Genomic DNA, 14,753 nt, shown 5'->3' with positions numbered 1-14,753 from the left:
TTAAAAACCCCATGCCTCGACTGGGATCCAAACCCAGTACCTACCAGCCTGTAGACCGATGGCTAACCACGATGCCACCGAGGCCGGTTAACACGCAGAGGAATGCGGAAATAAACAGTTGAAACATTGCCAAGACAAAAATCAAATTCAAGACATTATAACCAGCAAGAGTGCCTAAATCATATTAATAGCAAAATAAAACACAAAATGTTATAAATCTGAACATAATTTATACTGAACAGTTACCGATTACCCTCAAATGCATTTTTTATTTGTAACATATAAAATCCTGAGTGTCGATTCCAACTGCATTTTGATGTATCATGTACCTTTCTAAATCTGCGATATATTCCATACACAATTTGACGATTACTGACCTTGTTTTTGTCGTATTTGCGGAATTAAACTCGGTATGACTAAAGATGTTATCTTTTTGCTGAAAGACAGCAAAGCGTTTTGTCACAAGTATGTGTTTGTTTACATTAGAATTAGCAGTTGACGTTGCATTACGTTACCTACTCATTAATTGGATATAATTTGGTCTCATCTTTATTTTCATTGGTCAGGGCAATATCACTTTTGATGGACCGGTGAGACCGTCTCAGGGCAATATCACTATTTACGGACGGTCATGTGCCTGGTTTTTGACCAATAAGAATACAGATATATTTTCATTATGTAATTTGTGTATACTTACCTATATATGTACAGTAGAATCAGTATGCATAGTCTCTCATTTCAAATAAACCATTTCCTTAAAACCTGTTTACTATATATAATGACCTTGTACTGGTTTGGAAAACTTTAACAGGTATATTGTAGGAAATGCATTTAAAAAAGAAAGAAAGACAGAAAGAAAGAAAGGAAAACAGAATTTAGAGAAAGAAGAAGAGAACCATATGACTTGTGCAATGTAAAATGAACATAGTGGTGGGAAAACATCAAAGATCCTAATTAGATCTCAAATCACAAAACACAGTATTTTTAAAACCATCAGCTGATTTCAAGTCAAATGATCTGCAAACAGTTGCTATAAATTCAAGTAAATTAACACAAATACAAGCAAAGATCAGAATAGTTCTAAAATGTTTATTAAGCAAGCTTTTTTTTTCAGAGATTCGTTGAAATCAATAATAAAGAAACCATGTTTCTATAAATAAAGAATATAAATGAATATACCATACATCTAAATTTACTCTACATACCTTTTATCTACAGGTTAAACGTTTAACATCAATACTATTATAGCTTCAATTCAATGGCATGTATCTCTAAGTATATAATGCATGGTTGCATATTACTATATTTTATGTCCATTTATATATAAATAAATTAAAAAGTAAAAAATAAAACCCACCAAAAATACTTTAGTTACAATTACCTTTTGTGTATTTCTTTCTGGATATAATTCAATTTTCTATTAAAAATTCACTATTTACAGTTTGGCTTGAACATGAGTATGACACCATTTCAACTATTACTTTGTAAGTAGAAGAGACTCCTTTCGTAGAAGGGTTGATGTACATACATAAATTACAGTGGCAGACAAGGATTTCTTCTTGGGAGGAGGCAACTCATAAAAAGGACATTTGGAAGGATGTTTTTTTTTTTTAATACATGTATGCAATTGAAAGAGTATAGTGATAGAATTTAATTGCTCGATAAGAACTTGGGACTGGCTTACAGAGATTACTTTTTGTTCAAGTATAAAGATTAAATGTATAAATGCAGCTCATTTAAATGCCTTTGTTTACAATCTTTTTTTCCTCTTTTTTTTTGGGGGGGGGGGGGGGGCTAAACTAATCATTTTACATTAGGGTTTTATTACCATACTTACAGAACCCCCACGTCTGTGTCTGCCCTTATAAATGCATCCATCTCATAATTTTAAGGGCCATTAGAAATAGGTTTGACAAGATCTGTCTCTCATGATCAGCGATGACTATCATAGTGTTGATAAAATATTCTTCAATCCCAGAAATCTTTGGAATGTTTAATGAACTTAATTGACAGATTTTATTCAGATGAATGTTACAAAAACATCTTCAAAATATTTCCTAGCACAATTGATCTTATTAGTTTACAAATTCACTAGATTTTACTTTTGTAATGTAACATCACTCCTCCACTCAGCTGATATATATTGCATCATAAAAGTAACTATCGTTTGATGTAAACTACCGGCCTCGGTAGCGCAGTGATTAAGCCATTGGACTACAGGCTGGTAGGTACAGGGTTCGCAGCCCGGTACCGGCTCCAACCCAGAGCCAGTTCTTACGGGCTCAATGGGTAGGCCACTACACCCTCTTCTCTCTCACTAACCACTAACCAACTAACAACTAACCCACTGTCCTGGACAGACAGCCCAGATAGCCGAGGTGTGTGCCCAGGACAGCATGCTTGAACCTTAATTGGATATAAGCACGAAAATAAGTTGAAATGAAATGATGTAAACAGTTACAAACGTCCATCTTAATGCCTGGATGATGAGACCAATTAACCAGTGAAAAGAGTGCTTTAACATCTATAGGTATGTGTGCTAGAAGGTTTTTCTAGCATGGCTTTCTAGCATCTTTCTATCGGTTGATTGCACTAGGATATATAAGGTCAATCCAAGATCCACACGAGTTCTACCAGAAAAACTCAGTTCAACTTGATACTTGTTAAGTATACTTAAGAGACTTCAACCCTGACACTGCCAAATATTTCTGGGGACAATAAAAAAAAAAAATACTTAAGAGACTTCAAAAAAATATGTGTGTAGGTTTTATTATGCCTTTGAAATAAACATTGACCTCTGTAATACAATAACTAGTCTTAACAGGTAATCTTAACCATTCTCCAAAAATGGATAGGCATCTATATATATACACATGTAGGCCTTATCATGTTTGCCAATCCACTTCATTTATTAATTAATGGAAGAAATGTTTTGTTTGTTTTTTAATTCTCCAAATCATCTGTATCTATGCTTGAATTACAGCTTTACAGCTTATTTTAAATTATGTGTACAACAAACAATACATGTGTGTTTACTATTAAAATGTAGAATATGAGACAGTAAAATTAGTTATCACAGCCATCTGCTATCACATGTATAACATAATACAAAATTATTAAACATGTACATGTACATATAAAAAAAACCTTTCTTTTGATTGGTAATGGGAAATCTATAATAAATTGCCAATACATGAATTTTCATTTTGCAGATGATTTAATGGAATATTACCACAAAGACCTATTTGTTCTGAAAACATTTGAATTTTATAATAAACAATAAAATGTAAACTTCTGTACATTATTTTAAAAAGTGTACATAAACCTAAGCTACTATAACATAATTACAAAATAAAATGTAGCAAGAACTAATAAGTTTAAAAATATATATTTATCCTAAATCAATAGCTGAATAATAACCTTCCACCAAAATAAAATATACAGAAAAATAAAAAATAAAAAAGTGTACATTTAAACATTATTAAATGAGATCATTAAGCACCTATTGTTGCAGTAATAAAAGGTTATAGGTTTAAAATCAAATTAATCACCAATTAAAATAAGCTGGCAATTTTAAATTCTAAAACACATATTAGTATAAACACAATCCAACGTTACAAAACCAAGGATAGTAAAATTACCAGATAACAGTTATGTCACCAGGTAAGAATAGTCATGTCACCACATACGAATAGCCATGTCACCACATACGAATAGTCATGTCACCAAATAAGGATAGTCATGTCACCAGATAAGGGTAGTCATGTCACCAGATAAGGGTAGTCATGTCACCAGATAAGGGTAGTCAAATTGGTACTTTATGACATTATTTGAGGAATAGTGTTTAAAACAAATATAAAAAACATCAGTTAAATTATAAGATAAATGGTGATTATAAAAATTCTGATAAAACATCAGTGAGGATTTTCAAGATGGACAAGATTCTTTAAGTAATACAAATGAAAAATATGGAATAACTGACCAAAGGAGCTAAACATGAAGAATTTTAAATAAGAACAAACATGAAACCAACATTTTTTAATAGAATAATACACATGTAACTTCAAAATACCAATTATATGTATGATAAGACATTTCTGTAATCAAATGAATTTCACCGATTGGAAAAAAGTGTTAACATTCTTTAAATGCATTAATGGTACCATACAAAAACTAATAATTTCAGGACTTCATAGGAGTCGGTTGTCACAACGGCTTTAAGTGTCACAGACTTGGATGAAAAGCATCTTCTTTTTTTAACTGTCAAATCTGAACCGTATAATGATTTTATCATGATGTTGTGCATGTAGTCACACAAAAGACGTCAAATACATAACACACCATTTCAACCATATGGTTTGAAAGGTTTATTTTATTTCTCAATCAGTGAAGGAAAGGAATGTTGGTTTAAGGACTCCCCAACACACTGATATATAATATAACAATCAGTAGATGTTTTGTGTTGAAACAAGAAGAGAAAACAACACTAAAAAAAAGACAATATTTTCCCCGATTTTCAAAATGTTTTGAGTCTCTAACAATTTGCTCTACCATTTGACGAGTCAAATGCATGGTTGTTAATATGACAAAACAGGAATGGCAAGATGTGAAGATATACATAAACCTAGACATCTTCTGACTTTTGCTTAGTTGCACGCCTTAGACAACCAATTAAATGCAATATTTTATTTAACACAATGCCTGATACTTAAGCTACCTAAATAAGGCATTTATGATGTCAAAAGGGACAACACTAATTTTAATATCTTGACTTTAATATTATTAAAAACTAATAGTATTAATTAATACAAGCCAAAAACAAAACTGTATAAGTTAAATTTGTTACTTCAACCATTGTCATTAATTATTAAAGAAATTAAAGAAAAAGTAGCCTACTACATCACATTCTTATTTTTATGTCGGGGGAGGTGGGGGAGGTGATACAAAAAATGCATTCACTCCTATGGCACGATTATGCTTTTTTTCCTTCTTTTTTTTTTAAAGCAAAGATTTCTATATTTCATTCCATATTCCATAAAGTTGCAACAAGCAATTTATATTTAGGCCAAAAAACAAAGATTATCACAAAAGATTTTAAACTGTTCAACTACAAGTACATGTATCTATTACATTAGATTTTAAATTATTCACCTATCAAAAATATTTCATATTATTCAGCTACATGTAGATTTATCACAAATATTTCAAATATGTAAATTATTACAAAGATTTAAAGTTATTTAGCTATATGCAAATCTATCACATTAGGTTTCAAATCATTTAGCTAGAGGTAGATTACTAGTATTACAAACATTCCAAATTATTTAGCTACATGAAAATCTACCACACTAGGTCTCAAATTATCCAGCTAGAGGTAGATTATTAAAACTACTTCAAATTAGTCAGCTATATGCAGATCTAACACAAATATTTCATATTATTCAGTTACATGTAGATCACAAAGATTTTAAATTATTAAGTTACATGTAGATCTATCACACATATTACATATTATTCAGTTACATGTAGATCACAAATATTTATAATTATTCAGTTACATGTAGATCTATCGCAAATTATTCAGTTACATGTAGATCACAAAAATTTCTAATTATTGAGCTACAAGTAGATCTATCACAAATATTTCAAACAGCTTCTAATGTCTGTGTTTAACACACTAAGTCCTGGTTTTGATTCACTAATAATGTATATCTGGATGACTCCAGATTACGCTTCAAACACATTGGAATATGTGGGCAAGATGATGAAGTCCGTCCAATTCAGCACATGGCTCTGCTTGTGAAGGAATGTGTGGGCAATGAGACTAGGTGTGATTAAGAACAAATATTTGGCTGTAAAGGAATATTAAAACTGAAATCAAGTCTGTCCATGGTTCTGGTTTTCAAGGAATATTTAAACAAAGACACCAAGTCTGTCATGGTTCTGGTTTTCAAGTAATATTTAAAAAGAGAGACCAAGTCCCTCTACGGTTCTGGTTTTAAAGTATGTCGGTAAAGAAAGCCAGATCTACTAAAGCAAATGGATGAAGAAATATCTGGATAAGGAAGCTATACGTCAAATTAAGCCCACAGTTCTGGCTGTGAACGAACATCTAAACATGGATCTGTGCCAGCAGATCTAATTAAGCACATGGTTCTGGTCGGGAAGGTCTTGTTGCTGCCTGCTCGTTTTTGGTAAGTGGTAAAGCAAGTTCGGGAGGCCCAAATGGATCCACCTGAGAAAAAAGAATAAAACATGTCACTTAAAACAGCAAAATCCTTTTCAGTTTAAGAGGCGGGACATAGCCCAGTTGTAAAGCGTTCGCTTGATGCGTTGTCAGTCTAGGATCGATCTGCGTCGGTGGGCACATTGGGCTATTTTTCGTTCCAGCCAGTGCTCCACAACTGGTTTAACAAAGGCCGTGGTATGTACTATCCTGTCTGTGGAATGGTGCATATAAAAGATCACTTGCTGCTAATCGAAAAGAGTAGCCCATGAAGTGGCAACAGCGGGTTTCCTCTCTCGATATCTGTGTGGTCCTTAACCATATGTCCGACGCCATATAACCGTAACTAAAATGTGTTGAGTGTGTCATTAAATAAAAAATGTCCTTTATTTTTCAGTTTAACTTAAGTAGTGATATTGAGTACTAACTTATTGAATGAATATTATTTTATGTTCTTTTTTCATTTTTGTATACTTGTAAATGTTGACAATGTATAGAGAAATAAAGTATTTAATAGCTGATCAAGAATGATGACATCCTATTGCATAGCCTGATCTCTACAGCACCTAATATACTAAATGAAATGGCAACCTAGACATATTATTGCATATTAACTTAAGAAAAGATATAACAACAATCCTACTTACATCAACTTTTGGATTAGCTGCAGATGTCACCATCACTTCTGTAGCTGCTGGTCCATACTTCCGACGTGCACGACCCCAATTGGCCTTGACCTCAATGTCAAGAATGTGACCTTTAGGACGTTTAAATGTTTTGATGGGTGAGATACAGATGAGTTGGTCTCTCTCGAGATCATCAAAAGACGTTATCTGTAGGAAAAATAATTACTTAATTTAACTGTGAATATTACAGAAAAACTACATTATGAAAAGGTGTAGACGAAAAATAAATCCTAATTTAAATGTGAAGAAATGTTATAAATGTTATTGTGCTGTAACCTACATTCTAATTATAATATGTTTTTTCCCATTCTGTGTCACTGAGTGTAGCCCTGCTCCAAGTTCAGCCAGCAAATGTTTCGTTAACATTCGCAAACTATTTGATTGATTCCCGACGTGGCAATTTGGTTTACTTACCATGAAGTGTATAAACCAGTCTAGCAGACGTTTTTCTACTCGATCTGGCTGAACTCAGCCCAGGTCTATACAGTGAGAGAAGAAACTTGTTTTTACCTCAGGCTACTCTTATTGTTCAACATGCAAGAAATTGTTATCTGCACTTTCTAAAGATAGCATATACCACAGCTTTAAGTGAGGATTCATGTTTTTTGTTCAACATACTTAACTCAATTTAATCATCAGTAAATTGTTCTGCATTCTGATATGTTCTGCAATTCACTCTCAATAAAGTTCCTAAAACTTTATGACTTATAGAAACTGTAAAAAGAAATGAATATAGTCTGCAGTTACTTTCAACTTACAGGTATTCCTTCACTGGTAAAAATATACTTGGCTTGTTTCCACATATCAAGCTTTACAGTGGCCAAATCAAGGATTTCTTCTAGCGTCTCTCCCCAGACATAAACTGCTCGTTCCAGACTTTCACCATTCGGATAAACCATCACTCTTTTCTGAAAACGCAAAAATTAATCATCAGAACTCAGGATATCAAATTTGATGATCATGGTAATAATAGATTATATAACATAATAATGGGTAATGGACTTTCAGTTCCATGATTTTGCCAACGTGCTATTGGAAATGATTGTTTTAGTAAAATCAGGAGGCCTGATCATGCAAACACAATTCACAGTTTATTTTTTTTTAAATTCATATTGATATTTTTAGTGTGAAACAAAGGCAAATAAAATAAATAATGGATGGTAAAGAAATTATTCACAATTGTGGCCAAATATATATAGCATTTCTTTTTCCTCAAGAGAGAAGAAAATGAATACATGATTATACAATACTAGTAACTAACAGGCATGGTGGAAGCAAGTTGCCATTTCAGGGGGGTGGGGGTGGGGGCTGATTGCGGCACAGAACAAAGTTTCTAGGGGGTTTGGGGGGCTATGCTTCCTCCTAAAATTTTGAAAACTAAATGTCCTGAAATGCAATTTCCTGCATTCTACAAGTAAAATTCATCTCTGTCGTAAGGATATACTACCAATCATATTTTTTATTGGGGTGGCTAGAGACCCCTCCCCCCACCACCCTGCTCTGTCGTGCCTGACTAATTAAATAAATAAATTATATACATTGAATTACCAAATTGGGCTGTCTGTACAGTCTGGAGAAGTTGGCACTTGATGGTCGAGATTGGTCTTTCTGGTTAGCTTCGATTTCACCAAGATGTGTCTAAATGAAAAAACCAACAACAACAAAGCTATGAAAGGTATGCAACAGCTCTACTATTACCCAGACTCATAATTTTGATTTAAAAAAAAAATTTTTTTTAATTCAGAATGTAGTCGTTGAATGTGTTTTTGATAAAGCCTCACTTCAGTAATATTTTTAAACAATGATTATCATATAATTATTAAGTGGTTTAATGTGTTCATATACCACTATGGTTTCGAACACATTATCTTATAGAACATCTAAGCAAGATATATATATATATATATATATATATATATATATATATCAGAGATAATGAATACCATCTAAATGTTATATTGCATCCTAACTGCTGTTCCTAATGTAGAACTGTAACAAGACACTGATCCTTGTTTACAAGGTGCAAACCTTTTTTCGTTGCGTGTAAAATGCACAAAAGATCTACTACGAACTCCAGGACAACTAGAAACACATTAAATTTATGAAAATTAATAATTTAAGCAAGAATTGTAAGTAGCGGCTAATTTAAAGCTTTTAAAAAAGCTGTTATAGCTTATAACCAATGCATGTTTTTTGGGGTTTTTTCAATTCAATCAAGAATGCAAAGAAACCAAAAAGTATCAATTCTGCAAACATAATAAAAACAATTGGTGTCTAATAACGTAGTCTGTAACAGTAAGAGGTATATTTCCAAGATGGCTACCTGCAGTCTGTGTACAGTGTCGTGTTTCATCTTCTCGTGGACTGTCGGCTCCTGCCAATGTCCTTCTATAATCACTGGTTGATGAGCACTCAAAGTCGATTTGTATTCTCCTGGGTTCAGCTCTTCAAATCTACGACCTGAAATATATTTAGCTATTACACTTCAATATCTAAAAAAAACCATTTCCTCAAAATAATGCAACTCTTGGCCTAGTAATTCTAAAATATAAAAGGTAGTTAATAACCCCACAACACTGTTAAATCTATTGCTCTATTAAATCATTACACTGTTAAAATTAATATACCATAAAAATTACATTCATAATTAGATTGTAGATTAAGCTTAGAAAAGAAATTTTGTTTAATGACACTTCAGCACATATTAAACTAGAGTTATTTGATGTTTAACATGTGTTTAAAATACAAATAAGCTACATAAAAAGGACAGTACACACCACAGCCTTGAGGTACTAGTTATGGAATACCAATCAGAACAGGAAAACCCTATAGTCCATCAATGGAAATTAATCCTACCACTCAAAACTCTATACCATGAAGCTGTATCTCACCCAATATTTATTGCACTTAGTTTTACTCATTTCTGAATTTCTAAAAATACCCCTTTAATAATTTAACCATGATTATAAATTTGAAACTTCAATATGTTGGAATATTAAAGTGAAACACATTAATTGGCAATAGGCCGAACAAATAATAAAACAAAAACATTTAACATCATCATGGTGTTTGGATGTCACTTTTGTTAGTCAGAAATGGTGTACATTCTGGGTTAAGATAAAAAGTGTTTCTGTCCCATTCCTGGGCTAGTTAACATGGCCCATCGAGCCCACAATAACAAAACCTTTCATCTGTCTCAGAATGTGTTTCTGTCCCATCCAGAGACACCTGGCCTAGTTAACATGGCCCATCGAGCCCACAATAACAAAACCTTTCATCTGTCTCAGAATGTGTTTCTGTCCCATCCATGGCCTAGTTAACATGGCCCATCGAGCCCACAATAACAAAACCTTTCATCTGTCTCAGAATGTGTTTCTGTCCCATCCATGGCCTAGTTAACATGGCCCATCGAGCCCACAATAACAATACCTTTCATCTGTCTCAGAATGTGTTTCTCCATATCCAACTCCAGAGACACCTGTGCTCGAAATGCTCTCTTCTTCCTTCTGTTGATGTCCTTCGATTCAACAACTGAATAATAAGAATGTAACTGATAAAAAAAAGGGAGCAAAAAACAAAAATATAAACAAAAACCACCAAACGAAACGCTCTCTATTTCCCACTCTAAAAAACAAAATAAAAAAACCCAAACTCAATGTATATATGTATATTAAAAGCAATATAATTGAAATATTTTAAACGAGTAGCAGTTTTTCTCTGTGACTGAATAAACTCAATGTTTTTTATCTTTATGTTTTAAGAAACATCCTCTTCTCTTATATATTATAGAGCCAAATTGCTTTATAGGTGCATTGGCAACATCCTCCTTTTTCTATATATCTGATAATGCAGTACATAGAGTCAAGAACAGTACTTCATAATCATCCACAAAATCTTATTTAAACAAAAACTACACCTCTTAAATTTGGATCAATTGTGGATTTGTTTATGTACATAAATGTATTGGTACAATAAAAAGTGTTATGAATGAATAACAAAGTATCGGTGCATATTCCATGGGATTTTATCGTAATAATAATGCTAATTATAAACTTGACAAATGTGTCATAACCAGGTCTCTACTTTGTTGTAATCTGTACATGGATTACCAAACACCATGATTATTTCAATGCCTGTTGCATGCATCATGAAGGACTACCACACCCAAGGTGATTTTCTTTCCACCTTCATTGCAAGAGATTGCCACTTCCAAGCTTAGCTTGACACATGTATCTTGCACAGAGCTGAATGGACATTTAGAAAAGTGTCATGGCAGTAATGTAACAGATAAAAATCAACCTCCACTGAGGGGATTCGAACCATGGACTCTCAGTACGAGAATCTAGTGCTCTACCAACTGAGCTAATAGGGAAATTCCCACTAGCTACTGCCAGTAGAAGCACTTTATACCTACACTACTACATACTCCCCCCTCAAGTGAAGCTATGTCCCGGAGCTGTGGGCCACGGGCAGTTGAACTGTTACGGGTCCCGACTGGGTTATAATTGTATTCTTGTGTTAAGAACACACCCAGTCCCTACGTAAGCTCCAAAATGCAACAGATAAAAATCAACCTCCACTGAGGGGATTCGAACCATGGACTCTCAGTACAAGAATCCAGTGCTCTACCAACTGAGCTAATAGGGAAATTCCCACTAGCTACTGCCAGTAGAAGCACTTTATACCTACACTACTACAGTAACACAAGAAATTACCTTCTGGAGGAATAAATTTCTTTCCACTTGAAACCCAGACTTCAACAGGGTATCGAAGAATTGTCTCAAGGGAAGGTAATGGTACTTGACTCAGCAGGAGTTCTCTTTTCTTTGCAATCTTTCGTGCTTCATTATTATCAAGTTCTGAAATATAAACATAGCATTATTAGTCTCTCATATAAAGTTACATATGCTTGAAACCTATGATTATTTTGGTAATTGAGTTATGATCTTGGTTTAATACAGTCAAACTAAGACAATATGACAGGAAGAAAAAGCTGATTAACAGATACCACATCTTTTATGAGTCATTTTAAAATGAATCTAGACCAGCCTCAAAAGGAATTTAATGTTTTTTCAACTAAAACCTATTTATGGTCCTCATGCTTGCATAGTTAACTCGGTGTCAGGTAGTGTTAATTTCAGTGGTTGGTTTGGCTTCAGTGTCTAGGCATTCACCATGAAGTCACCAATCAGATGTCTAAAACAATGTTGGAATAGAAACAGCATCTAACATTGTTCTTGCAAATAATGACAGCAAACTGGTGAATTTTGTTTAATCATGGTCACCCAAATTGAGTTTCAGAGAGCAAAACTAAAATACCAGTTTTCTCTTCCACTTCACTGATCTGGTCTTTGTCTTCAGTGGCAGATAGTTCTGTGTTGTCCCTGTCACCGTCACCTCTCTCATCATCCACCTCCTCTTCCTCCTCCCCTATAAGCTGCAGGTCTTTACCAGTGACAGCCCCTTGTGATATCTGTTGGGAATCTTCTGCACTCTCCTCCATCACTGTCAAAACACATGTATTTAACTTCGATCCCAAGGCAAGTATACTGTCTTTGTTCCATAAAAAAATGCATTTTGAGCTATTACATAATCCAGGACAACTAGAAACCTTTTGGATTTGCCAAAAGTAATAATGTCAGCAAGAAGTTCAAAATAATGTGAAACTGAAACTGTTTCAAAATGCCTAGTAACTAAAGCCACTGTTTTTAAACTCAGTGTATAGAAACAGTAGGTGAAAATGAAATTATAGCTATAAGTTATCATCTGCAATGAATGTCATTATCATAATGAGGTCGACACCACTGCCTATGTAGGGACCAATTTCACTAGTTTATCCTAAATACTGACATATACCTTAATAACTAGTTAAAAAGGAATGAGCTTTCAAATATATTCCTCTAAGATTTTGTATTTTAAACCTAAGTAATGCAAACGTACCATCTGGTAAGGTTGAGTTATCTCTGAGTACCATCTTCTCTATCCTGTCGGCCATCTCATTCTTGTAGTTCTCCACGGCCCAGTCAATGAGATCCTCCATCTCCAACATGAGAATCCCATCCTCCATGTACAGACGGCGTGCGGCCTTCGACAGCTCCAGCTGGCTCGTACACTGGTTCAACAACTGTGATCAAAAACAACGAACAAATGAATCTACACAGTTCAAAGTTTAGAATGCACGTTGAAGTATTCATTGTGACAGTCATACTTATTTAAGACCTCACCATTTAAAAGTGTTGCCTCATGAAACAAATGCCTCGTTCGAGAATAGCCGATTGCATAGTAACCAATGAAATCATAATGTTGTTTATTCACAATCAGCTATTTTCATGGCAATTCTTATACGGAGTATTCATATCATGTGGTGTCGCATTAATGGGAGCTATCACTCTCACTCCCGATAACTTCCCTGAGGTTAGTTGAAGGAGAGTAATTATTATCTCCCCTTAGCATGTGAATTTATATGGTAGCCATATGGTATTTTATTAATTGGTTCCCCATAATCTAAGCTAGGGGAGCAATTAATCACTCAACTCATTTTTTTTTACTACAAAGTCTGTTATTTAGTGATTAATGCTTTAATTTTAAAAAGTTAACATTTCTTGTTTAACGACACCACAAGAGTACATTGACTTATTAATCATCGGTTATTGGATGTTGAACATTTGGTAATTCTGACATATAGACTTGAAGATAAAACCTGCTACATTTTTCCATTAGTAGTAAGGAATCTTTTATATGCACCATCCCACTTACAGGATAGCACATACCATGGCTTTTGATATACCAATCATGGTACACTGGGTGGAAGGAACAAATAACCCAATGGGCCAACCAATGCGGATCGATCCTAGACTGTTTGCGCATCAGATGAGAGCTTTACAACTTATGCTAAGTCCCATCCCAGCTTTAATGCAAGAAAATCATCAGTGTGAAACGTACTCCCTGGATGCTGGAACCAAAAATAATCTTCCCAGGCCTCATTCTTCCTTCTCCGTTCTTGTATGCGAGTATTTTAATAGTGCGTACAGTCTGGGCGGCCGAGATTTCCTTGGCGATTGTGCGGACACTGGTCTCCTCGCGAAGCTTTTCTATTGTCTCTTCCCACTTGGCGAGGGTCAACTCGGCTTCATGAGTTGACAGATCAACCTTTCCACTCAGAAAACGGAAGCTGCCGCACTGAGGAAGTTTGAATTTCTTTGCTAAAAACAAAGAAAATGTATGTCATAAAAATACTATTGATTTGTGGTCAATTTGAAATGGATTGTGACAATTGAAAAGCTGAAGTGAAAAAATAAAATTTTAATGTATTTCATTTACTGTAGTCATGTTTCTTGCTATATATGTCAGTTAAGGAACTCCAGCATGTTTAAAGTTCAAAAAGTACTTACCATATATTGCCGTGTATTAGCCGACTTTTGAAGTCTAGAAACACTTTCCAAAAGAAGAGAGTCGGCTTATACACGGAGGCAACAAATTGGAGCATAAAATTCCGATCGAAAATACTCCCGACCGTGACTTATAAATTTTTATCAGACCCTAAGCCTTTCACAGATTATGTAACAATAATTTGTGCACAGTATAAATAAAACACCCCATCATGCAATATTATGCCAAAAAAAATTCTTGAATGCATTATAAGTTGGATGAATAATAATAAAAAATTACTTGTTTTATTGTCATTTCAATGGTAAAAACGTATTCTTTCCAACTGTCCGCCATCTTTGTTTGACCTGTGCTGGGACCAGTCTTTCATATAGCAAATTTAAAATACAAAACGGTGTTTTTTCTTCAAACAAGTATATATTTTTAATATTATTGTTTTGTTGGGAGGGTTCATT

At 34.1% G+C, this 14,753-nt stretch overlaps 1 protein-coding gene across 1 annotated transcript in view; it reads right to left on the bottom strand.

The window, feature by feature from the left end:
* Positions 1 to 2,326: 2,326 nt before the first annotated feature.
* The window catches only part of LOC121381646 (doublecortin domain-containing protein 1-like), a 50,224-nt gene continuing 37,797 nt past the window's right edge, over positions 2,327 to 14,753 (bottom strand). The window contains exons 32-41 of the mRNA XM_041510983.1: positions 13,855 to 14,114; positions 12,853 to 13,036; positions 12,232 to 12,417; positions 11,628 to 11,771; positions 10,342 to 10,443; positions 9,236 to 9,372; positions 8,461 to 8,550; positions 7,671 to 7,820; positions 6,874 to 7,059; positions 2,327 to 6,235 (exon numbers count right to left, since the gene is read on the bottom strand). Coding sequence (XP_041366917.1) covers positions 6,143 to 6,235; positions 6,874 to 7,059; positions 7,671 to 7,820; positions 8,461 to 8,550; positions 9,236 to 9,372; positions 10,342 to 10,443; positions 11,628 to 11,771; positions 12,232 to 12,417; positions 12,853 to 13,036; positions 13,855 to 14,114 — 1,532 coding nt within the window. The 3' untranslated portion in view covers positions 2,327 to 6,142. The remainder of the gene's footprint in view (positions 6,236 to 6,873; positions 7,060 to 7,670; positions 7,821 to 8,460; positions 8,551 to 9,235; positions 9,373 to 10,341; positions 10,444 to 11,627; positions 11,772 to 12,231; positions 12,418 to 12,852; positions 13,037 to 13,854; positions 14,115 to 14,753) is intronic.

The sequence above is a fragment of the Gigantopelta aegis genome, chromosome 9 (assembly GCF_016097555.1).
Source record: "Gigantopelta aegis isolate Gae_Host chromosome 9, Gae_host_genome, whole genome shotgun sequence".
Taxonomy (NCBI): domain Eukaryota; kingdom Metazoa; phylum Mollusca; class Gastropoda; order Neomphalida; family Peltospiridae; genus Gigantopelta; species Gigantopelta aegis.
Note: the sequence above shows the minus strand (reverse complement) of the source record. Positions and strands in the feature narration are given on the sequence as shown.